This window comes from Myripristis murdjan, chromosome 12 (genome assembly GCF_902150065.1).
Source record: "Myripristis murdjan chromosome 12, fMyrMur1.1, whole genome shotgun sequence".
Classification (NCBI taxonomy): Eukaryota; Metazoa; Chordata; class Actinopteri; order Holocentriformes; family Holocentridae; genus Myripristis; species Myripristis murdjan.
In genome coordinates, this window is record NC_043991.1 from 29,696,216 (window position 1) to 29,722,861 (window position 26,646).

Sequence of the window (26,646 nt, forward strand, 5' to 3'; positions counted from 1 at the left end):
AAAAAAATGTGATAAAAGAGGCATTAGATTTAGATTAAAATAGTTTGTGGACTAAAACTATGAGGTTTTGTCAACAAAAACTAGACTAAAACTAACAAAATTGTCAAGACTAAAAACTGCATGTACTTACTTAGATGTAAATATGCCTTGTGTAGAATTATTTGAAAGCCACAACTGCTCTAAAAGACTGATGATACTTAAGTTTTGCCAAAACAGTTTGTGACCTTTCAAGGATTTCCATGGCTATGGAAGTCCTGATATTTATTATAAGAGGGAATGTGTACTAACCGAATCAGCAAGTAGTGCCTTGCTGGCGTCACCCACGGTGCGAATGGCGTTGTCCACATCCCTCTGGCCTGGAAGGCAGTTAACACACCGGTTCAGGGCCTGAGAAACTGCTTTGGCCACCTACAAACACACACACACAAGCACACAAGCACACACACAAACAAGCACAAAAAATTACTGCTATGAATAAACAAGTTGAAATGACTAGACATTCAACATTATATTTCTTGTATCTAATACTTTCCATTTTCATATTAGTAGCATAACAAAGTTCTTGTGTTGAAATATCTTGTTATTATGTTTTAAGTGTTGTTTGAGCTCTCTTTACAATGCCCTTGCTTCAAAAATGGTAGAGCTGTTTTCTGCCATAGCACTGTTAACATGTCACAATGCATCTGTGCTCCAGTCCCATATTCCAACTAGAGGATTATACCATGTGCAACACCAGGAAATAGTTTTGCCATTTTGGAAGTCAGGGTGCTGGAAAGAGTGGTGAAAGCAAAACCAAAACAAACATGTGCTGTGCATCCAGCATAACAATTTTTCAGCTTTGTGTTGCCACACAAAATGATGTTGTTTTCCAGGATGTGGATTGGAAACACATTTACACTTCTGTTCAAAGTATTTACAATGTGCCCCTTAACACCTCCAGAGGTGGTTTGGGTAATCGGATCACAATATGTCTTCAATGTGTTTTTGGTGCATTTACACCTGTATTTTTATGTGGTCAAGCACATAATCTCGTCACTTTCCATTAACGTGAGACACATTAATACCAGGGACCCTATCTTACACCTGGCACAAAGCAGCGCCAAGCGCAATGCAAGTCTTTTTCGCTAGTTTGCAACCCACCAAGCACCAAAGCTGTGTCAATAGCAAATGCATGTGCCCATCTGAGCGCCCATATGTGTGTGGATCTTAAAATGAGGTGTGGCCAGGCGCATTGTTGGTGCATTGCCATCTTGAGGCAGATGAAAGTGAAAATGTGCAACTGACCAACAAAAAAACAGGTCAGAGGTCAATGGTGCAGTATTTCACTGTTATTTTAAGGGCACATTGTCAAGATAGTGATTCATGCCTACAAAAGCAGGTGCACAATGCACATATACTGCTTGTTACACAAACGGGAATGTACAACAGTGCACAAACATGCAAACGATTAAACATAAAAAGATTACAATGCAAAACATTATCATTATCATTATCATCAGTAGTGATAGGTGGTTCTCTTCCCATTTCCAATAGCTGTTTTTGGTGTGTGGCAAGCTTTTGTTTTGCGTTCAGCTTTGAGCAGCTGTTCTGGTGATGCCAGAAGACACTCATCACTTTCACTACCCATGACTGCTTCACCTCAGAGAGCTTTGGTGAAATTCTGTTGTTTCCATAGTTGAACTGCTCGCATACTTTCTCTTTGTGCAGAAACAGATCTGTTTTCTCTGCAGAGAAGCCTTCCTTCATACCTAGCAAACAATCAATATAACAGCAATCCGCCAGGGTGTAAATGCACCTGGCTTTTAAGGGAAATGGAAGATTGCACTATGATTGATTTATTGCATGTTACACCCAAAACACACCCATGAATAATGGAGAGACTAAGTACAACCCTTTTGAACCATGTGCCTGGTGCAGCCAGCCTTTTTTCCACCATTAAATAGCAAAAGTGGACATGGACACACTCTATATACTCTTGTGCCATGCTCTTAAGACCGTCTGCATAGATCAGAGGTCTTCAACAGGGGGTCCGCAACCCCTAGGGGGTCCGCAGAGGTACTGCAGGGGGGTCATGAAATTTTTGGCTGATTATTTTTTATTTATTTATTTTTTTTACCCGATTTTTTCCCCCACAAATTTAAAAGTCTTTAAACACACATTAACATGAATCCAACATATTATAGCGAATGGATAAATGGAGACAATGCTGATATGACCCTCTGCCTGACAACCTCCATCCTTCCAAGGTTAGATAAGTTGTGTGCCACTCATCAGGGTCAGACATGTCACTAATGTGGGAGTATGTGTGCCATCCACAGATGGCTTGAGGATGTCCCTACTACATGTATGTTTAAAATAAAAACATGAATCTCTTAATTATTTTAATAGTTCAGTATTGTTTGCAATGTTACAGATATGTTTATTCATGGCAGTGGCACTAACAGGCCATCACTTATTTTTGTTTCCACTTTACCTTTTGCTGTCACTTTACCTTGCACGTTTAAAATAAAAACTTGAATAAATAAACCTGTGTATTATTTGAATAGCTTTGTATTGAATGCACAATAACAAGATACATTTATACATGTCACTAGACCTCATTTAATATAAAACACAATTTTATACAAGATATATTGAAGGGGGTCCCTGCTCCACCACTTGATCAGTTTGGGTTAGGGTTAGCTTGGTTTGAAAAACGTTGATGACCCCTGGCATAGATCATTTAAATAGAGCCCCAGGTGTAAAGGGGGCGATACTCTCTCCTATCCTTTTCCCTACCCTAACCTATGCTGTAATTGCTGATGATCCTACCTGGGCCAGCCTCTGTTGACTCTCTGGGTCTCCTGGCTTGGCAATAGCCCTTTTGGTCTCCTCAATCAGGTTGGCTGATTTGTCCATGACATCAGCAGCACAATCCAGCATGGCATCACGGGCTGGGATGTCAGCTGTAGTAGCAGCAACTCCCCTAGCAGCCGAGGCCAGTGACTTCAGGGCCTGGGCAACATCTCTGGCTGCTATGCCTAGTAAACAACAGGACAGACCAGGAGGGTAGGAGAAAGAAGGATTAGAAGGATTAGGTGTGTGTATAGAAAAAATGATTTTTTTATCATCAGGCTGCAACATAACAAAAGTGAAAAAAGTGAAGGGAGTCTGAAGACTTTCTGAATGCACTGTAGATATAGATACACAGAAATAGATAGATATAGATATATTTGTAGAGACAAGCGTCTCAGCGTCTCAGAGAAACCAGGTACAAGCAAAATCCTGTGTGAAAGGTAGCCAACAAGATCCTCACTAAAAAATAAATGTATTTGCTTCTCACTGTTCAAACAAGCCTTAAATAAATAAAAATACTGACTTCTACACTCTGAGGAAGGTCTACAATGTTTCTGACAAATCTCTGCCCTTCAAAAAGCAAAAGTATTCAAAAGTATTCAATATATTCAATATACATATATTTTATATACTTCCATGGAAGTTTCCCATTGTTCTGTTCTATTTACTTCTTTTTACTGAATACCTGTGAACATTCTTTAGCTGCAGCTTCAAAAATGTCAGGCAAGGAGGATGTAAATGAAGTACAGTAAAGGCTATACAGACATCCAAGAAACCAGTAACCAATGATGATGATGAAGTCTTCAAGCAACAGGTAACAGTAGTTAGCACGTAAGGAACAAAAAGAGATGAAAGCATGGAGAGTAAAACTTCAGGAATAGACCTTCACGGGCTCAGGGAATCAAGAAGTGATATTTAAATTTCAACCATTACAACCATTTATTTCCAGCTATTATCCAATGCATGGAAATGTGAAATTTACATTGTACTCTTCCCTCCTGCCCCCTCTCTCTCTCTCTCTCTCCCCCCATTTCTCTGACTCTTTACCCTTCCAGTCAAGGCATATGGCCACCCACCCAGAGCTGGGTTCTGCTCAAGGTTTTGGCCTGTTAAAATGTTTTTTTTTCTTCATCGCAACTGTTGTCAAGAAATTTGGTACAATGGTACAATATGGCATTGGTTCTCAACCGAGGTAGATGAAAGGCTTTCCAGAGATATTTTCCCATGCTGTTGTCTAGGTGTGTTTACTTCAAACTTACCTGTGTAGTTCTCGTTGCCATGGGTGGCCTCACTCAGCAGCTGGGCAATAGCTGAGCTCACAGCCTTTGTACTGGTGCCCAGATCCTGGGAACACTTCTCCAACTGAAAACAGCGAGACAAAACAAAAATACTGTTACGAATATTTAAAAAAAAAACAAAAAACAATTGCACAATTTTAAAAAACAGAACACAACAGAACACCAAAACACAGGATGTAAACAGTGCAGGGAAAAGCAAATGCTGGTTAAATATAAACAACAGTGTCGTAGCAAATAACAAATAAAATAATAAAACAGAAACAAGTCACACAAGAGGTGAGAGAAAACTAAATTACAAAGCAGAAATTGAATTATTTTTCAAATACCTTTTACAGCAATTTAGGGACAGCAATTTTTTAACCAAAAGAGAAGAAGAATAACATAATTTGGCATCTCTAAAAAAATGTCCCTCTGCTGGCGAGGTGTTTAGAAAGATGAAGATCTGTCAACTGTCTGGCTGAATAACAGTAGATGTGTGAATGTGGATGAAAACATCATGAAAAGTGGTCTGGTAGATTTCCCACTCTTAAATGTACTTCATCAACAAACATGCATGTCTGAAGAACATTGATATCAAAACTGTAAGAACATAGCTTCTACTTCTTAGTCCATTGCATTATTTTCTCTTTTGAGTATCAGTCACGTGATCTTTCTGTGGTAACAGGAGCACTGAAAGGGTACTTAGGCATCAACCTTGCTTCTAATGTTGGTGATGATGGCTGAAGGTTATTCCACTACTGACCTCCCTCTTGAAGTCACTGCCACAAGCTGGTGAAAAACAATCTAGGGATAAAAGCGTGTGTGTGTGCGTGTGTGTATTTAATAACAGCCCCTTACTGTTTCTCCAGGCAGGGGTTTGAGTTTCCCTTCCTCAGCTGAGGCTTTGGCCTCCTGCATGTCCTTCTCCAGACCCCTTACTGTTGACAGAGCGTTATCTATTTCCAGTGGCCCACATGCTTCCTGAGCCTACACACACACACACACACACACACACACACACACACACACACACACACACACACACACACACACACACACACACGCGCGCGCACGCACATACAATAAGAGTTAATGTCAATATTTCCATTACCATATGCCATATAACATATGTGAATGATAGAAACAGTATGAATGTAAAGCATTTCCATATCCACATGATGTTTCCCTCCCAGTTCTTAGGCTAAATGCCAAGAGAACAGAGATGACTTGGACTTAACCTGTGGTTCTTAGACTGCACATTTATCTGTAAGGCAGTGAGTCACGGCCAACACAAACTGAGAGACCATTCAGATTGACTGTAACTACTAAGATGAATATGATGTAATGAAATTAATGATGAAACAGTGGTTCAACCATTAGCCTAGTGGTCACACCTGTATCTAACTGTATCTAATTATCTCTGAGTGCCTATGCGTCAATCCTCTAATACATGTGTTTCTCTTGCGTAAAGACGGCTCTGCCCAAAACTTTGGTTGACTTGAAAATAAATCCAAGTAGGGGAGTTGGAGTATGTGGCTTTCCTTTGTTACAAACTGAACTGTGTTTTCTCAACGAATGTCCTGTTTAGGTGTGTGTCCTCATCCTTTCCCTTTTGTAGGAGCTAGAAATTTGTTAACTACTGGTAAAAAACTGTTAGTGATGGTAGCAGTCTTCAAGCAAAGTTAGTCCTGTTGATTTAAAGAGCTCTAAAAGTCTCTGTCATTTTCACATTACTATTAATTCTATTACAGTGTACATATTACATGAGAGGTACCTTCTGTGAGGCGGTGCGCAGCTCTGCCAGAGCACTGGCCAGGTTTTTGGCACACTGGCTGAGCTGCATGGCTGAGGCCTGGTCACCGATGGTGGGCACTGTGGCTTTGGCAGCAGTCACCATCTTGGCCCCAGGCTGGCGAAGGAGAGAGAGATATAAATTAGAAACTGTTTAAATATGAATTATTAACACATTAAAATATTAACATATATAAACTATTAGATATAGAAGATATAGCCTATTAACACATTCAAAAGCAAACTAAAAATCTATTTTTGTTTGTTTCATTTCAGTTATTTCTTTATTTATTTAATGTTTTTAATTCAATATTTATCTATGCTGTTTAATTTTAAGCATTTTACATTTTATTTACATTTTTATTTATTTTTGTTAAATACCTCATTAAGTGTGTTTTACTGTATGTCAATCACTGTGTTGTCACTTGTGTGTCAACACAGATTCTTCTCTTAATTTTGGTTCTATTGACTGACATAGTTTTCAATATTCTTTATTTCTATTTTTCTCTGTCTAGAGTTCTGAAACTGTAAGACACAGCAAGTACACTAGACATATTTGGCATGTCAGCTGCAACAAAAATAACTAAATGGTCAGAAAATGGCACTAACAAGCAACATAAATTTCAGCTAGTTCCCTCTAAACTGCTTTAAATCTGCTTTAACATATTTTTCCACAGATTGCTTGGGTCAAACCAAATTAGGATTCAATTTTTGCATTTGTTTTTTTAGACTGTTTTTTCATCCATTTAAAAAAAGAGAGTTCATCTTTCAAACCCTGCATAAATAAGTCCAGTAGTTATTAGTTAGCTATACTATGGCTTACTCCTGGTTTTACTGGCTTTCTTTTGTTGTTGTTTTTTTCCTTGAGCACTTTTTTTTCTTTCTGTAAATCTGATGTTTTATACCTGATATACATTATATAGTCCTGTTTGTAATGTCTGTTTTCAAAAGCTTGTTTACATAAAGCATATAAAAAAGAGAGATGTGTGGAGGTATGTCTGACCTGGAGGAAGTTCTGGCTGGCACCAATGAGGGCAAGCTGGGCACTGGGGCTGTCAGGCTGGGACTGGCTGCCTCGGACACCTTGGACCAACTGAGGAATCTGCTCAGCCACCACCTGACACAAACACATGCACATACAAATGACATTATGTGGCATTTTTATTTGGAATAATTTGCAATTTACAGTTAAAATACATTTTTAACTCAATTTTGTTGTTGGTTATTTCACATAGGTCATAGCCCTTACTTGACTTCTACATTAACCTTCCTTTATAACTTCAAAAATTATGGAAGAACATTAGAACCACACAAAGACAGATTTTTAACCTTACAATCAATTTGAGATTTATGTAAGAATTCAGTTTCCCCCCCAGAATTTTGAGATTCATCTAAAAAATAAATAAATAAATAAATAAATAAAAATTGTGTGGTCCTTATCCTCTTCTATAAATATTAGCCCTCTGTGTGCCTATACTGATTTTCGAATTATAGTGTTTATAAAGAATTTTATTTGCTTTTTGTGTGAAATTTACAATAGAATTAACAACTATGCAGAACAAAAGACAACTGTAAACTTCTGAACCAAGCATACCATGCTACTGGTACTACTGCAACTGTCTGTCTTCATAACATCAATGTTTGTTTTTTTTTTTTTTTTTTTTTTTTTTAACATTTAATAAATTTTAACAAATTCAGCAAGGGCAACTGGATACACAGAACACCCCCCCAGATTTAAATGGATCAATAAAGTTTAAACTCATCTCATCACATATGAACAATTGCTGATGAACTGCAATCTAAAAGAAGGTGCAGATAAAGTCTGAAACTGTAAAATATAAAGAGTGGGAAACAACAAAGAGGAAAAGAGAAATAAGAAAACTGGCAAAGAGAGAAATGATGTATAGAGACAAAAAGTGACTGTTCAAACACTACGTGAACTGTGCAGTGTGGTGAGGGAACAGAAAGCAGGGAGGCAGGCGACGTTACCTTGCAGCTCTGGACAAGCTGCTGCTGGGCAGCTAGGTTCTTATTGGACGAGGCAGCGTGCTGAGCAGCGGCAATGGTCTGAGTGGCAGCTGCTGCAGCCTGCTTCGCTGCATTCTGCGAGAAAACAAAAAGTGGAATACAGAAATGTTTGTCACTATGCAAAACAGCTGAACAGGTGTCATCTAATCGTAGTCGAACCCATCCAACAGTCAAGCAGCCAGTCACCCAGCTTTAATGATTTTAGGTTAGAGTGGATTTTGATTTGGTCTGAATTATTAAACCTGACACTCCATTTGGCTACCCTCCATAAAGATTTTACATCAAAATTGTTGTAGATTGTTGAGACAATTCAAAACTATTCCAGCTCCAAAGCTTTATCACCATACCTGTTTGTCAACTAGTGCTCATTTCACATGCTGTTCCTGTGGTAAATAAAAGTTTTTGGCAAGAGAAAAACTCCTTGATTTGAAAGTGCATGGTTTATCAGCAAGATTGCTTTTGAAATAGCTAAGTTTGCTTGTGTAAAATATTTTTCAGCATACTGGGAAGCCGACTGGCCTAGCCAGAAGGGCTCCACACAGCAGGAGCAGGGCACAGGGTCAATGATGGCATGGAGGCGGGGTGGGAAGTCATCCCTGCTGCTGGGGTTGAGCTAACCAAAACAGGACAGTCTGGGCAGGTGAGCTGGCATGATCCTCAATTGTTAAGATGTGGAACAGGCCGTTGCAAAGCTGGCTTGTCCTTCAGTTGTTAGGACACAAGACGGGCTGGAGCTGGCATGTCCCTTAGTCATTAGGACGTGGAACAGGCCATCAAAGAGTTGGCTTGTCCTTGTTGTTAGTACATAGAACGGGCCATCTCGGGGAGGTTGAAGGGGTCCACAGTAAGTGTCATGGATGCACGGATTGCGTGGATTAATACACAATCTGCTGACTGCAGGCAGGTCAGAACAGTAAAAAGTGGGCTTGGTGATGGGCGTCGTCAGTCACAAAAAAGGTATAACTTCTGCACTTGACACAATTTGGCAATATTTTGTGGAAAGCTTGGTCATGGGGGCAAGACAGAGCTGATATGTGCCATGACAAAACTGCAGCAACAGAAATCCTCCCTAAAACAACTACATACACATAACTGTATAATGGTTGAATTTATTACGCAAAAAACATTATTTTCTATCAAAGGCATGAAAAGCAAGAACTGGAAAAAGTTGAATTTGGTCAACTCTGTGACATGGAAATGGCATATGCTGAAAACTGCATAGCGTTGGCAGAGGTATGCAGTCTACAGAGAGCCATCTTTCTAGTTACAGTATAATTTGGAGGTACAGTAATATATATTTTACAATATATATTACTGTAATATATATTTTGTCTAATAAAATAAAATAAAATAAAATAAAATAAAATTACATTAAATTAAATTAATTAAATAAATATATAAGGATATGTGTGTCTAATAAGGCTGTGCCTATTATGGTATCTAATTATAGTATCATTTGGTAATACATTTTTTAAATTAGGTTGTGTTTTGGTAGTTTATGGTCTAATTCGTATTATTTCTACTAACTGTTCATTTAGATGTCTGACTTTTTCTGACTACAATTAAGTTATGTACCACAAAATGACATGCTAGCCGGGAAATGTCTGTCAGAAAATGGGGAACTTAGAAAACAGGAACATTTTATTTTTACCACTCACTCATGATCTGTTAATCATGTGAAATCAGGAAGAGCGCAGACAAATATGGATGAATGATTAAGCACTCAGCTGGGCGATAGACATAATCAAATATCACAATATCTTTGACCAAATACCCAATATCTGCATTTTTTGTTTCATTCCTTTTTGTTTCCTTGGAAAAATCTGTACACTTCTCCACTGTGTCCTGTGATTACAGGTTTATGTCCCCACCCTGGGAGAAAGACTGTCAATAAGCCCCCACTATTTCCACCTACACATCTCAGATGTGAAATATACTGTACACTGTATATTATAAATCTGACGTACACCTTCCACACCTTCTCTATTCCCTGTTACAGATAGTCTTGTATCTCAGCTCAGGGAAAAAGAAGGTCTCCTCTTCATTTACATATCTCAAATGTGCACTAGAGCTCATATTTGGAATATAGATTTAAATAGCTCAGATGTGCAATATAAATGTACACTTGTTATTACATATATATAACCACTGTACACTGCTCAAATGCTTGTGACATACCTTGTTGTACATACATATTTCCTTCCATTATTCTGTTTTTATTAATTTCATTATTCCTATTTATTTTATTTCATTTTTTCCTCTTAAGTTTTCTACTTCTTTCCCCACCTATTGCGAATAAGACTGTGTGTTATATGTAAGTAATACAAGCCAAGGTAATTCAAAATCAAACTCCTTGTACATAATTATTTGATTTAATTGATTTGGATTTTACCTCCAGCTTATTGACCAGACGTTTCTTGATGGCATTCTGCGCAGCAGCATTGGTGGCCATGCGGAGACCCTCGGCAGCCTCTCGCAACTTCTGCTGCTGCTCTTCACTGTCAGGGTTTGCTGCTGCACCCTAAAGTGACAAACACACAACATACACACAATAAACAAACCTCTATATGTTGTATTTTTATATACAATATATTCTTTGCTGAATACTCTGACTACTTGATGCTGCAGCAACTCAAATTACCAAGAATGGTCATTAAGTTTAATCTAAAGCCTAATGTCTATCTAATGTCCAATGAATTAATGACACTGCATGCAATATTCAGATTGTGGTCAATTTTTTATCCACACAGCTGAAATCCGATCTCACTGTGGCCAAAATCTATTAAATGCACCAGGTTGACCTGAAAGACAGGTTGAACTGTTCAGAGGTGCTGCTAAGAGGTGCTTTTCAGAGGCGGTCTATAACATCAATCATACTACATTTTTTATCGGTGCTGCTTTTCTTTGATTTCACCAGCGCAAACCTACACTTTGGAACCTTGGTGTCAAGGACAGATGCTATTAGTATTGCTTATGCATGAAAAAGCCCCACAGTTTCTTGATAAATCAACCTCTGAATGTAATGACATCAACGTCTATCTTATTACCCGTCTCCTAATATATTGCTGAAGGAATAATCAGATTACCAGTATATTGTATTGATCCTGCTAATCATCATACACTAATCAAGTCCAAATGCACATTTACAGCAGAGCACCTGCTCATACTGTACGTTCAGGTGTAAGAAAAAGGAAATAAAGTGGGAACCTTAGCAGCCTCCACCATCTTGGCAGTGGCATCAGCAAGCAGCTTGGCAGCTGATAGCAGCTTTCGTGAGTTCTCCAGGTCCGATTCACCCTCAGCATCCATTTTGATGGCATTGACCAAATCGGAGGTGGCCTGTGCCAAGATACGTGCCTGACGCACCATCTCACCTGGTGGTAGAAGAAAGAGAAAGGAAGACATCAAAAATATGAACACCCAAAAAAGAAAAAGAAAGTCACTAAACAGGACAAGAAACTGATGATTTTAGTAATTTTATTCTTTTAATCATTGAAGCTTACATATATCTAATTATGTCATGCACCGAAGCTTGAAAGTCTGTGTTAAAGCTTAAAAGACGTCTTTAGTATTGGTAAAATTCACTATGAACATCACCACACTGATTTACCTTCAGGGATGTCTGAGCTACATGTAAGGGAATTCTCTAGGCAATGGAAGATACAGTCAAAAAACAGACATAAGTTAAGAAAGAAAAATCAGTGTAATCAGTGATGTAGAGATGACAGATTTTTGTTTCACAGGAAAGTTAACCAAATGTGTAGTTAGCTACCTAGTCTCAGAAGTTTATGTTTGCTAGCTAGCTGGCATGTAACAAATGCATTATTTCTAAATGCAGATGGCCTGCTGGCGGCAGTAAAGGAAAGGTCATGGAGTCACCAACACTGCCAGATCTCATCCTCTAGCCAACATGAATGTTGTCATGAAATTTCATGGCATTCCACCAAATAGATTTTCAGATATTCCACTGCAATACTGACAATTTGTCTTGCTCGTGGTACTAGAGAGAAGGTCATTGGGTCACCAATATAACAGATTTCATACTCTGGTCAACATGAATTTTGTCCGTAAATTTGATGGCGATCTACCAAACTGATTTGGAGATATGGCCCTCATGGAGATAAGAAGGTAAGTGCTGACTGACCAACAGAGTGATATGTAGGCTCCCACCTTCCCGCATAGAAAAAACAATGTGTTATAATTTTTGATTAGTGCGTCCACAGGTGGGCCCCTACCACCGCCCTAATTCCCTTTAACCTACCAGCATCTCCCATGGAGCTGAAGATGTTCTCAGTGACATCCAGGATGCGATCAGTGGCTTCACCATGGGGTCCAATAGGCTGGCCTCCACTGGCATACTGTTTGATATGTTGAAGTAGGTCATTAAGGGCCTGGGTGACGCCTGTAGCTGCAACACCCACTTGTTTCAGGAGGCCCTCATCATTGGTGGCACCATGTGAAGCCTCCACACAGCCTTCTACAGATTTGGCAACAAGCTTGCCTGCTTCAATCAGTTGCTCCTGGCACACAGGAGAACTAATGGTCGGGGCCACCACCTAGAGATGGAAGATGATGGATTTAATATTTTTAGGCATATTCTCAAGTTTGAAGTTGATCAGCTGTATAGTTGCAGAGATGACTGAGTCAGACAGAGATTTCTCAGTTTATATAGTAGAGATATTAGAGCAGTAAATGAATGGTGTATAAAAGTAGGTTTCTCCATATTTTGTGTAAAGCCACAGAGTACGTAATTTATAGGGAGAAGAGGAAAGAAGTAATCATAATAACATTTAAGCAAGTATGGATGACCATGAAAAATACAATTGGGCTTTTTGGAAGCTCTCACCAGTCTGAACAATTGGCTGATGTAGCGCTGACCCATTATCATAATTATAAAAGGATTCAAACACACTGCTTTGTCGTTATTAGTAATAGCTAGGTTGTTGCTTGCTTGCTGTTGATGTTAGCTCTAGTGTAACCTATAATGTTTGTATGCATCACTCCAAGCCCCCTCCATTAGCTTCTGCAAGCCACCTGTCCAGACATGAAGTTAAACTCCTCCGTGTCTGGACCATCCATGCTAATGAACTGTACAAAACACAAAACTGTTTTCGACCCAGGACTTTTGTTGCTGACATGACAGTAGAAAGCCGCACTTTCTTTTCATAGCCTCCTGTGTTTCTTTCTCGGACTCCCCCCCTTCTTAAATAGGACAGACATTGATTCACCTTTTTACAGATGCCATCAGTGTTTGCATCAAATTTCAGATTGTTTCAATGACAGTGCCCAGATATTTATACTGCTGCACCGCTGTCACTGGCTCCCCTTTAATGACACAGGATGCAGAAGCACAGGGCTTCCTCCAGAAGTCAACAAACATCTGTTTGGTTTTGAAGGAAGGACTTATTTGAAGGAAGGACTGGTCACACTGGTTAACAAATTCATCCAATACTGGGCCATGAGTATGTTCAGGACCATGCACAAGACTAACAATAACATAGTCAGTGCTTAAGGATATAACAAGATGCTTGATGACTCTGACAAATGAAAGAGGGGACAGAACACAGCCCTGAGGGGATCCAGTGGAAGAAACACTGTTACTGGACAAAATCCTATTAACCCAGACCCTCTTAGATCTATTAGTTAAAAAGTCAGTGAGCAACACACCATGCTAAAATCCAAATTAAAATCAGATAAGAGCCTGAGTAAGAACATGAGAACATGTGCCTGAATACAATTAAAAGCAGATGAAAAGTCAATAAAAAGTAAACATGCATAATTATTACTTCCCTCCAGATGCCTCAGTACAAGGTTAATAAGTTCCTCTCTTAGCCTTATAGACAAATTGAAAAGGGTCCAACATATTCTTTACTGAGTTTAAAAGATCAAATTTGACAATATGTTCCAATGTTTTCATGATGAGGGATGTTAAGGCCACAGGGTGATAGTCATTCAAGTCTTATGAGTCCTGACTTTGACAACTGGCACCACTATGGATTCCTTCCAGATCCTTAGTACTTTATGTCACTCAAGGGAGGATTGGAAAATGTATGAAAAGATACCACTCAGTTGCCTAGCACACCTCTTTAGCAATTTACCTCTCAAGCCATCAGGACCAGGGCTTTTCTCTCATTAATATGACCAAGAGATATGGTGGCTGGGTAAATAAATCTAAAATGTTGGCTTACCCTTGTGCAAGCCACCAGCTGAGAGGTGGACAGAGCACACTGAGTTGCTGCAGCAATAACTCGGTTCTGCTGGGCTGAGTCCTCTGTTTTCTGGGCCACATTCTTGGCTTTCAAAACCAAAGCAGCAGCGGCATTAGCCACAGCCTTAGCCAGCTGCATAAGCATGTCCTGCCAATGGCAAAAATACAGCAGTTAGCATTAATTGGCACTGGTAGCTAAGTTATACACAGTTGAGAGGTGCAAGTAAAGAAAGAAGAGTTATCATTGATTATATGTATTCATCTTCTGAGAAATGTATAGTATGGCAATGCTAGATTGTTATCACTCAAATTATTAAGATATCTGAAATTAAATTCACGTGAGGGGAAAGAGACAAAAAAGGTATAGAATGAAAATTAAATAGGGAAAAAAATACAAAATTATTGACAAACACCACTTATGTAATCAAGAGCAGCCGAAATTACAAACGCCAACCACCTTTTGCAGTTATTCTAGTTAAACAAATCGCACAGTTGAACAAACTCTGGACATTCTAATAAAGACTCTAAGTATTTATCTTAAAGTCTACTACAACACTGCTGGAGGGAACCAAAAATAATCTGCACTAGTTAATGGTCTAGCCGTGACCTTTCAATGCAGTTATACCCAAATCAACTCAGTATGGCCAAGTTCAGGTGATTTTGCGGGGCTGCAGGCCATGTCATCACTTTTGACTTATTTTCATCTTTTAACAGGTTTGTGTTGTTCACCACTTCAACCTTCGCCTTTAACAATAATTCTGCAATAGTTCTGACACAGCTTGGAACAACGCTGCAGGCCATTATCCTGTTGCATCACTAAGGGCTGCCTAAAAAGTCTTAAACCACAGGGTGTGGAAAGCTGGTGAACAATACTGTGGTAGCTCCTTTGGATCAGGATTCCAGTCAGGTTACCAACTGTAGAGCCAACAAAACATCCTCAGACCATAATGCTACAACTGCTGTGCTTCACTGTTGCTGTCAGTGTGAAAGTTATTTTCTCATCAGCTCCACAACATACATAAACTCTTTGTGATGAGCAAAACCTCTCAAGCTACTCAATATGTTATCTACTACAGATATCTAATTAGACTAATTCATTTCCAAACTAGAATTATCCTATCTTATTTATCCTATTTGACATTTACATGAAACTTTGTCATAATCAGTGTTTGAACTGCTGATGGCCAGAAATGTGTTTTGTGGGGTCATAGTAACCTTAACCGTTGACCACTAAAATCTAATGAGTCACTTTTAAGTTTATTTTTGTTTCAACAAATTGTCTACTGTGTTACCATATGTTGAGAAATGGAACTTTAATTTCATATTAACACTGCACTGCATAAAGTGTATTATAGGTTACACATTAAGAAATGGAAATGCAGAGAGCACCTTTTACTTTGCAGAGGATGGACAGGCTATTTAACAATTAACATTTAACAAGTCCTGTATGATTTATCTCCCTGACAGAAAAATAAATGCTGCTTATAAAATAGACTTGATTGCTAGAGGGAATGTCTTTAAGTCTTCATGTGCAAAGAAAAACAGAGGGAATAAAACTTTTATAGTCATGGAATTATCAGCTAATGACACAATAGCTAATGAATCTATATTAAGCTAGATATGAAGCTAGATATAATAATGAGGCCATTATATAACTTTAATCATAGAATTTCAATATAAATTGGAAAGTGTGTTTGATACAAAACACATCACTAAAGGTAAACTGTACACCAGTACAGGAACGTCACCACAAGACAACGCATTGCAATATCTGCAATAATAACAAAAGTAGGGAGATTTATTGGTGGGTTGTTGTATGAACTTGTCATAAGATAGAACATAACAGAATTTAATACATATGTAAATGTTCTGTGCTACAGCAGTTCAGTACTACAGCAAAAACCCAATGACATATACATCAATAACATCTTTTTGATACTTAATATACAGTCTCTCTGTGTTTATTTCCGGATGAGTCTTTGCTTTCCCTTCCACTTTGCTTCAGATGTTCTGATCTCAGTATATACATCAGAACTGAACTAAGCAAATGTATTGTTTCTTGTAAAAAGAACAAGGCTCAATGCATGTGGAATTATGAAAGAATAAGTAAGAACAATGTGTGAGTAATAAACCTTGAACTCATTAAAGTGAAGTCATCACATAATAGTTTGGAATTAAGACACTGTAACATTGTATTACAAATTGGTACTAATAAAGGATGATCTAAGATGATGATTAGTGTGATTGGGCACTGATTGGTTTGTCTTAAGGACACGTTTGTTACCAGCAATTGACTATAAGAGGGGAGTCTTCGCCTTGAACCCATGAAAGATCCTTTACCTGGAAACTGTCAAGTTTACATGCAGAAAACAAGAGTATTATACAATTTGAATATACAACCTAGCACCTAAGTGTATAATGCAAATAGTGACAATGTCAGCCACTATAAGAGACTTTCTCTAGATTACACAGACTGCAGTGTCTCTTATAAAGATGTTGATAACACGTTATGGTAAGGGTACATGAAATTACATGAATTCATGCATGAAAATGAATTATTAAATACATTACTTTCAAATAAAGTGGTGAACCATTATCACAAAAGACTGAATGTCCTCTTTTGAACTATGAAGCAAAAAGTTTTCCACATCTTTTCAGGTCCGGCATATGGTGACCAGCAACTATAACAAAATTACTAAACATAGGAAGGGTTTAAAACAACTTCAACTGGGAGAAAATAAAATAGAAAAATACTTCTTAGATTTTCCTCACGTCTTATTCAGTGAATGGAGATTGTAATTATTGCAAATACCTGATAACATGATAGATAATTACTATCAAATGGGTCACCACTTTGGGGCCACAAACATAATTAAGTCATCAATAATTGATGCTTAATTAATAAGGATTTCATGATGTGCTCTGTGTTGCAGTGGCTTGGATTTGGTTCAGTGGTACAAATTTTTTGCAAACAAAGGATACATTATGTTCATGGTTAATAAATCATAGTTGATGATGATGTACTTTGTTGTGTTAAAGCTTCAATTAATGTGTTGTTCATGTATGAGGTCTGGAATGAACAATCTTGAACTCTTTAATTCCTGATATTCATGAGATATTAATCTATGCAGTTATCCTTTTTCATGCATTAATTCATGGTATTTCATGTACTCATATTGCTAAGTGTTGCCAAATGTTCATTAGCAGCAGCAGCAGTCCACTACTACATGGATTCAGGACCAATAAATAACCCACACTAACAATAACATATAGCGCTTATTGTACTGTAGATATGCCATTATTTCACTGCCAAGTATGTATATCCTACCCACACCACCCTGCTATTTCCAAAAACAATCAAATTATGTAGGTAACATGCCATTACACCAGTTGGACTCTTGGTGAAGGTTGACCTACCTGGAAGTGTGGATCAGTATCTGTTTCTCCAATGTGAGACAGCAGCTCGCCACTGGCTTGGCCAACATTCCCTGCAGCCTGGAGCAGGACCTGACGAGGCTGCAAATAAAAAACACTATTTAGACGACTGACTGCATAGATATTATTGACTCATACTGAAACAATAAACTGTGTTGGGAATCAAGGTCTGTTAAGAAGAGCATGCCTCTCAAGAGAGCAACTTGGGTCAATCAGTCAAATAAAAAGCAGGAGTGTGCAGTTTACCATTAGAAGGTAACTTGATCAATTAACACCAAACTAAAATCCCTACACTGGTAACCAATCAACCACAGGATTGGTTTTAAAATGTTGCTACTTGTCTACAAATCACTCAGTGGTTTTTGGCCCAGATATATCTTTGACATGCTTGTTCCATATGAGTCCTCAAGGATCCTCAGGTTATCTGGGATTGGTGCTCCAGCTGTCCCAGAACATGGTGAAGCAGTGTTTAGTCATCATGCAGCACAGACTTAGAATAATAACACCAGGCCTTAATTAGGGCGTTCTCCCCTATAAAAACAAACTGGAGTTAAATGCACCAGTGTTCAACTTAACAAGCCTAAGCAAGGCAGGTGTGAAAGTGACCTAAAACAATAATGATATATCATTCACTTGAATTTCTTGAACTGGTACCTCGGTGTTGGCAGGTTGGGCAGTCTTCAGCATGTCAGAAACGGCACAGGCCAAGTTCTTGGCAGCGCCTAACAGTTGCTGTCCATTTCCACCTTCATCCTCCATGAGGGCAGCCAACAGTTTGACACCTTTAGACATCTCTGTCAAGTTTGACGAGATGGTGGTCACAGCACAGCCCACAGCTGTGTAGTCTGTCTCTGCTGGGTCACCTGGGAACAGGCAGATGTTGTTTATTGGACCACAGAAAACTCGTGTCATTAGTCTTCTTGTAGGGTCACCTTGACCTAACTTTAACCATTGTTGTGTATGACCAGTCTACTGATAATCTAAGTGGGTATACATGACAATCAGCTTATAGGTAGCTGACCTTAAGATACAGATAAATGTTTATATTTGCAAACATTTTCATGCTAGGACCCACATTTACAGGTACTATCTTTCCCAAGATCCCCCAATTATTTTGTGAAGTGAAAAAAATATATATTAAAAAAAAAAAAAAAGGTAAATAAAAATAAATAAAATAGGGTTAATTCTATATAACCATATACCAATTATTTATTGGACACTGCATGTCATTTAACTTTCTAGGGAATCCAGTGTTACTACATGACAACTTTTCAAGGCAAAGAACACAAATTGGGGTGTTTTCTCACCATCAGGTCCATGACCAATGACCAGCTACAAACTGTTTTCAATAAATGAACTGACATACATCCGATGTAACACTTTTTTTTTTTTTTTTTTGGAGTATGATGCCCATTATTGTCTTTAGGCAGCAAAGTAGTTGCCCTGTTTTTTTTTTTGTTTTTTTTTGTCCACAGTGTCAGGTATCATCACTTTCTCAGGGCATCAGGGTCAAAGTTGCTTTAGGAGGTCTAATGGATGTAGAAGTAGTAGAAGTAGTGTCTGAATTGCATGATTTTAAAATTTCTGTCATCAGGTTTTGAGAAAGAATGCACTGATGCAGCCTTCCCACAATCCAGAATCTGTTGGAGAATCTGTTACCGAGTCCATACTAAGTTCTTAGTAATTACTAGATAGATAGATAGACTTTTATTGTCATTGCATGAAATGCAACGAAATTCACTAGTGTACTAGTTTTAAACTAACTGGAAACTAAATTTGGTTACACTACTAAAACTTAGAGAATGTTTTAACTAGTCAAGCCTTAACAATGTTTAAAATGGTTACTAAAAAGCATCTATGAGAGCTTATGTTAAAACTTGCAACGGGCCCCTGGCTTATGTCTCAATCTTTGGTGAGTAAGCTGGAACTTTGGAGATAGTCTTGACATCAAATAGCTATCACTATTTGATGTCTACTAATACACTGCTGAAGGTACTAGACAACAGGAATCATAACTTAAATAATAAACAACGTAAACAAGAAAAATAAAATTTTTGCTACAATTTACTGATTCTAACAAAGTTGATAATCACAAACATTTATTGGTGACTTTTTCTGAATTTCTCACTGTATAAAAATTCCTATGTGTGTGTGTGTGTGTCTACCTGCAGTGAGGTTGACCATGGAAGCGGTGCCTGCTGTGATGGCATCAACCTGGGAGTGGATCTCATGTTTGGATTCATCCATCTTGTTTTTGCGCCAGGCTTGGGAGGCCTTGGACAAAACAAGAATAGATTTTTCTCTGGTTACAAAACTGAGATTCAGGAGGGGCTGGTTACTTAGTACAAAACTCAATCACTTTGAAGGAAGAAAGCTAGATCTCACAGCATCTGTCCCAAGAGGTGGCAGGGTGTCAAACTCATCCAAAGAGGCCTGAGCAGCCTGGACAGCCTGCATACTGGAGTTGATGGTCCCGGTCAGAGCTTGCTGAGCTGATGTCTGACAAATACAGTAGAAGCACCGGCATTATCAAGAGCAACTGTGTCCCCTTAAAACACATGCACAGTAACTCTCAAGCTCATTTTACATCCTATTACATCCTAGTATTTATACAGAATTGATGAAAATGATTATATCTTATTTATACATTATTATTAACTTGATAGTGTCAACTATAAATTAATTCTGATATTCTGGATTTTTCTGGGATTTGGCAATAATTATCAAAGAGCAATTCAAACCATGTATCAAGAACAGTCAAATTTTAGCACAACTCTGGGGTTTTCTATTCATAGAGGTAAAAAACAAGATCCAACTGAGATCTAACGGCTCAAATAGTGCTAGATGTTCCAGGTTCAGTGGTTAAATATATTGATAAGGAATTATTCGACTTCAATGAATGAATGGATGATACTGAATTTTTCTTTGACAGTAATTTTAATGTACAAAAACTTAACTTTAATAAGCATGCATGTTTATCCTGGGTGATTATTAATAAGCATATTTTTCCAAATGCAAGGCTTGATTTGGAATAAAGACATCATTAATGAAAGCTTGTATTTTGATAATTGGGTATAAACTAATGTATTACTGATGAATGAGCTACTTAAAGATAATGGATATGTATGCTTTTACAGAGATTTATATAGAAGCTATATTAAATATCGGTGTGGAAATCATCACAAATGCAATACCGTCAGGCATTTTGAAGCTGCATGCAAATGATAGTGTTCATAATGTCAGCAGGTTCTGCTTTTTGTGGAAAAAAGGGGATTCTTATTGGTTGTCAAATCCCAACAGTACTTCTTTCTTATTCGTTTAAAACTGTCTTCATATTTACAGCAAATTTATTGGCCACATGGAGGAGCTCATATAATGCTATGAGGCATATCTACCAATTAGGGCGGTGCAAATTGACAATATATATTGCAGCATAAGAGAAAATGTCTAACAATAGAGATTTTCTCTATCGTTTCTATCACTATTGTCACACAAGCTGCTTCATGGAACTATTTTGCGTCATTTATTCAGAGCCTCCAAGTTGTGTTGAATGCCCCCTTACTACACATCAACTCAAATAACAAACAAACATGGAGGAGTGTGACACAGAATGAAACTCCCCGCAACACTCCGATACAGGACTCAGCCTAGCTCCCTAGATTATCAACTAAACAACCTTGTGTGCGATACTGACTCATCCTTTTAACTCGCTGTAAGACACTGAATAAGAACAACAGTGGTGTGTGTGCGTGTGCATACATGCATGTTCACATGCAGTATGAATGTCTGCCCAGAGCTACATGAGAGTTAATAATTGCACACTTGTTTTCTTACCAGTGGAGGCATGTGTCCTCTGTGCATCTGTCCACTGGTGATGTGCTGTTTGGCCTGCGGCATGGAGCCCATCTGGAAACTTTCTGGACCTCCAGCTCCTGAGCGCATGATAGCCGGCAGGGCAACTGAACCTGTCTCCGGCTTACCTACCTTGTTGAACTGCTGCTGCAGCACTGTGGACCTGAGAGGATGAGCATCACAGAGAAACAGATTGATTATTTAAAACATTTTAGATGACCACCGTCTGTCACCATCTTTCTGGATTACACATTGTTGTGTTCAGGACGTTTCTGGATTATTAGACCTTTAACAACGCATGATGTAGTAATGTAATATTTTGTAATAATTCTCCAAAATGTAATAATGTTTTCGTTTTTATTATCTATTTTCATTTTATGATAACATCCACATTTTGTAATAAAACCCTTAATGCATACGCTAATAATATGTTCTGCTCTTGTAATAACTTATTGCATAATGTGGCTGTTATCACATAATGTGAGGTTGTGCTTTTTTGATAAATATGTAATAATTCAATGAATTGTGTAATGATGTGCCAAAATTGCTGTCTTTGTTTACATCAAGTGTGATGCTTTTTACTTGATTGAAATGACTTGACTGCAACAAATTGCACTCTTCCAACAATGTGATAAGTTACATGGGTCAGCCAAAGAATATCACAACCTTGCTAACCTGCTACATTTAGCAAATTTAGACTTTAATATTTTAAATAACATGCCTGATCAATCCTCTTCAGGTCCTTTAAATTTACAAATAAAAAGTCTTCCATACTTTTTCATCAAATGGTACACTGGTGTTAAAGATCTGTAATTAAATTCAGCTGTACATTCAGGTGTTACAATGACCAGTAGTTAAACAGTTAAATTCTGAAAAAATGTATTTTTTTATATTTATCTATTTATTATTATATGTTATATGTTTGTGTTTTTTGAGCTGCAGGATAACTGAATTTCCCTGTGGGATGAATAAAATATCTTCTATTCTATTCTATTCTATTCTATGAACAGCTACGGCTTCAGCATTTCACATTTAAATAATTTCCAATTCAAATTCCAGATTCCAAATTCCAGGGCCCAGAGGCCAACACTTCACTAGAGGAAAACTGATTGTGAACAAATCATATACAGTTAGGTATTTGGGCAAGTGACACGATATTTATAATTCTGCCCTTGTACACCATGACGGTGGATTTGAAATGGAGTAATCAAGATATGATTGAAGTGCAGATTTTCAGCTTTAATTTAAGGGGTTGAACAAAAATATGGCATTAACCATTTAAGAATTACAGCCAGTTTTATACATTGTCACCCCATTGTCAGAGGCTCAAAAGTAATTGGGCAAACTATACATAACTTAAATAACTATAATCATAAAGACTGTATTCAGTATTTGGAGAAAAATCCTTTGCAGTCTATGACTGCCTGAAGTCTGGAACCCATGGACATCACCAAATTCTGAGTTTCCTCCCTTGAGACTCTCTGCCAAGCCTTTACTGCAGCTGCCTTCAGTTCCTGCTTGTTTGTGGGTCTTTCAGCCTCCAGTTTGGTCTTCAGCAGGTGAAAAGCAGCTCAGCTGGGTTGAGGTCTGGGGACTGACTTGACCACTGAAGAATATTCCACTTCTTTGCTTTCAGGAACTCTTAGGTTGCGTTCACGGTATGTTTTGGGTCAATTTCCATCTGCACTGTGAAGCGCTGTCCTATCAGTTTTGTGGCATTTGGCTGATTCTGAGCAGATGTTACAGCCCTATAAACATCAGAATTCATCCTGCTACTTCCATCAGCAGTCACATCATCAATAAACACTAGTGACCCAGTTCCACTGGCAGTCATACACGCCCATGCCACAACACTGCCTCCACCACGCTGGACAGATGATGTGCTCTGCTTTGAGTCATGAGTTGTTTCTTTCATTCTCCACATTTTTCTCTCTCCATTATTCTGGTACAAGTTAATCTCTGTTTCACCTGTCCAAAGAACCTTGTTCCAGAATTAGGCAGGCGTTTTTAGATGTTTTTTTGCAAAGTCTAATTTGGCCTTTCTGTTCTTGAGTGACACCAGTGGTTTGCACCTTGCTGTATACCCTCTGTATTTATTTTCTCACAAACGTCTCTTGACTGTAGATTTGGACAATGATACATCTACCTCCTCCGGAGTGTTTCTGACTTCCCTAGATGTTGTGAATGGGTTTTTCTTCACCAGCTAAAGAATTCTTTACTTCCATTTTAGATGTCTTCTGCGGTCTTCCAGGCCTTTTGGTGTTGCTGAGCTTACCTGTGCTTTCCTTCTTTTTCAGGATATACCAAACTGTTGATTTGGCTTCTCCTAAAGTTGTTGCTATCTGTCTGATTGATTTTTTTTTTTTTTTCTTTTTGAGCCTAATGATGGCCTCCTTCGCCTGCACAGACACTTCTCTGGATCGCATGTTGGGGGTTCTGATAAACAGCTACCAAATGCAAATGCAAAACTTGGAATGAACTCGAGACCTTTTATTTTCTTAATTTGTCATGGAAAAATGAGGGAGAAGGCCACACCTGGCCATGAAACTGCTTTTTAGTCAAGTGTCCAATTACTTTTGAGCCTCTGAAAATGGGTTGACCATGTATAAAACTGGCTGTAATTCCTCAATGGTTAATGCCATATTTTTGTTCAACCCCTTAAATTAAAGCTGAGAGTCTGCACTTCAATCATATCTTGATTAATCCACTTCAAATCCATTGTGGTGGTGTACAAGGTCAAAATTATGAATAGTGTATCACTGTCCAAATACTCCAAACACGATAATTTTTGGCATATGTAACATTTTCAAGAATCTCTCCGGGTATGAAAAACACATTTTTCAAGGCCTGGAAAACAGAAAATTCCAAGACCATCGCCATACACACTTGTAATAGTTAAAGAAGTGACTTAGTGACCAGTATGTTGTTTTAATTCCTGGAGAAGCTGAGAAGAAATCGGGATGGCGAATGTTAATGAAACAGGCTTTTTCCTTTGTCACAAAATAAGTGTTTGGAAATCACGTCTTTAGATGATATTTCAGAAACTAAAAAATTTGGGGGAAAATTTTGAACCTGTCTTCTGCTCTATGCATATAGTGTTTTGTGTGCTTGCCAGGGTTTTGGTAAGCGGTTGGTACAATGAATTGGCTAACTGTTTCTTGTTAGTTCTTTGCATTGCAAGGCAGACACACAATGACTGAAAATTGCAGTTGCAAGACTATGCTTTGAAGAGAGCATTCAACTTTTCAAATACGACATTCAATGTTCAAGAATGGTTTTGGACACTCCACCATCACTTCTCCATCTCTTTCAAGCTGGAAGATGAGGAGGAAGAAATATTAGATGCTAAAATACATATTGTATCATAATTCATACCACAGATGGGACCCTTTCTAACAGACACAGTATGGCTTATCAATGGCACACACATACACCAGGTTAGCAGAGCACCTACTTCTTGGGTGACACAGAGTCTTCCAGCATGGTCGACTCTTCATCCCCCTCCAGGCCAAAGTGGTCTTTGCTCTTTTTCTGTGGAAACAGTGGTGATGTCATTATTTATTGTATAAATTGTTTTGTATTGTATAATATTGTGTAAATGTTACCTTCTTTAGGATGATGTCAATGTAACCCGCAATCAGCTGGGCTATCTGCTCTCCCTCAGTTGTTTGCACTGAGTAGTATCCGTCTTGATAGTCTCCAAAGTCCTAGCAGCCAAGAACACAGTAGACTGACTGAGTGAAGAAGAAAGCAGGTTTATGACAAATTATTCCATTGGTCAAAGTCATCAGCTTATGTCTTGCTCATTCCTGGCATACAGCTTGATGTCATCCATTAGTCCAGTCATTTTATGAAAAAACCTAGGACAAATTGCAAGAGAAGCAAACTCAACTGTTGGATTGGAGTGGATTAAAAGGTTACTATATATATAGTAACCTTTTAATTCACTGTTATATAGTAACCTTTTAATTCAAGGTTACTATATATATAGTAACCTTTTAATTTACTGTTTAAATGTCTCTTCTGGCATTTATTCCTTATATTCCTTATTAGCGCATATCAAATCAGATAATGTGTGATATGCATGTGAAAACAGAATAATTCAAAGAACTTGTAATAGACTTTTTTTCTTGTCTTTTTGTGTGTAATCATTTTGTGAATTTTTATAGTGATATCTGAAAGTAAAATTTTGAACCCCTTTCCCTGTGTGTTAAAAACACTGTTTTTTGGTAATATGTGGTCATAAATAGGTGATTTTCAAAACTTTCCACCAATGGGATTTCTTGGGACTTTTTTTCCCTCACTCAGGACAAACTGAGGATACAAAATCAGTTGAGTTTGCTTCTCTTGCAATTTGTCCTAGGTTGACCCCAATTTTGGCCTAAAATTACTGGACTACATGTAGAGGAGGTGGCTGATGGTTGCTCCACTTCAGAACCAGTATCCAAATCCACTCTTTGTGATAATCTGGCTGAGGGGGTTTAGGCCTATACAGAACAGGGTTCTGTATAGGGGAGTACTTCATGATCAGAACTGTCTGACTTTGGGTCAGCCAACTCTGGGTGGGTCCCATCCATTAGCAGCTGGTTCATTTGTGCTGCTAGGCGTCCATGGAGTGCAGTTAGCTTCTTTAGCCAGTAGGTCTGGATCATGTCAGGGCCTGGTGCTTTCTGACACGGTTGATTATTGACTGCGCAATGCAGCCATTCGCCAGTAATTGCAGCATCAGGCGAGCCTACCTACTGGTTTACATATGCAAGTACAATACATGTGGATTTGCTTAGACCCCCAATATTAGACAAGGGCGTTTTTTCAGGGCATCTTCAATGGAAAAAATATCGTCTTATATTCGGGTGAATATGGAAAATATTAAAAGGAACTATTTCATTCCAAAAACCGTGTGGCATGTAACACGTGGAGATAGATTTGTCGCATTGCCACAGACATCCGATTACAGCCACTGCTGTTATATTAATTTCCAATGCGATGTTGTGCTCTTCATTTTAAAGTTATTGGTTTAGTTATAGCTGTATGTATAGCGAGCGAGTTTGCGAGTTTCCATGCCAAGACATGTCCGTGACACACACACACACACACACGTGCACACACACACGTGCACACACACAATGGACACACTTGCATTTAGTTTATAAATGCACAGCCACGAACCTACTGTACTATGTCCTTTAGTGTAATACATTTCTAATGTTATAATACCAT

The 26,646-nt window shown here is 38.3% G+C and overlaps 1 protein-coding gene across 2 annotated transcripts in view; it reads right to left on the reverse strand.

Moving 5' to 3' along the window:
• The window catches only part of tln1 (talin 1), a 116,567-nt gene that overhangs the window by 40,122 nt on the left and 49,799 nt on the right, over positions 1 to 26,646 (reverse strand). For both annotated transcript variants that reach the window (XM_030064654.1, XM_030064653.1), the window contains 18 exons: positions 25,032 to 25,133; positions 24,881 to 24,957; positions 21,409 to 21,589; positions 19,960 to 20,073; positions 19,740 to 19,848; positions 18,229 to 18,437; positions 17,557 to 17,655; positions 14,120 to 14,287; positions 12,193 to 12,487; positions 11,139 to 11,305; positions 10,324 to 10,452; positions 7,893 to 8,006; positions 6,907 to 7,020; positions 5,887 to 6,021; positions 4,971 to 5,099; positions 4,095 to 4,197; positions 2,812 to 3,020; positions 289 to 408 (listed from right to left, as the gene is read on the reverse strand). In XM_030064654.1, the coding sequence (XP_029920514.1) occupies positions 289 to 408; positions 2,812 to 3,020; positions 4,095 to 4,197; positions 4,971 to 5,099; positions 5,887 to 6,021; positions 6,907 to 7,020; positions 7,893 to 8,006; positions 10,324 to 10,452; positions 11,139 to 11,305; positions 12,193 to 12,487; positions 14,120 to 14,287; positions 17,557 to 17,655; positions 18,229 to 18,437; positions 19,740 to 19,848; positions 19,960 to 20,073; positions 21,409 to 21,589; positions 24,881 to 24,957; positions 25,032 to 25,133 (2,574 nt within the window). The remainder of the gene's footprint in view (positions 1 to 288; positions 409 to 2,811; positions 3,021 to 4,094; positions 4,198 to 4,970; positions 5,100 to 5,886; positions 6,022 to 6,906; positions 7,021 to 7,892; positions 8,007 to 10,323; positions 10,453 to 11,138; positions 11,306 to 12,192; positions 12,488 to 14,119; positions 14,288 to 17,556; positions 17,656 to 18,228; positions 18,438 to 19,739; positions 19,849 to 19,959; positions 20,074 to 21,408; positions 21,590 to 24,880; positions 24,958 to 25,031; positions 25,134 to 26,646) is intronic.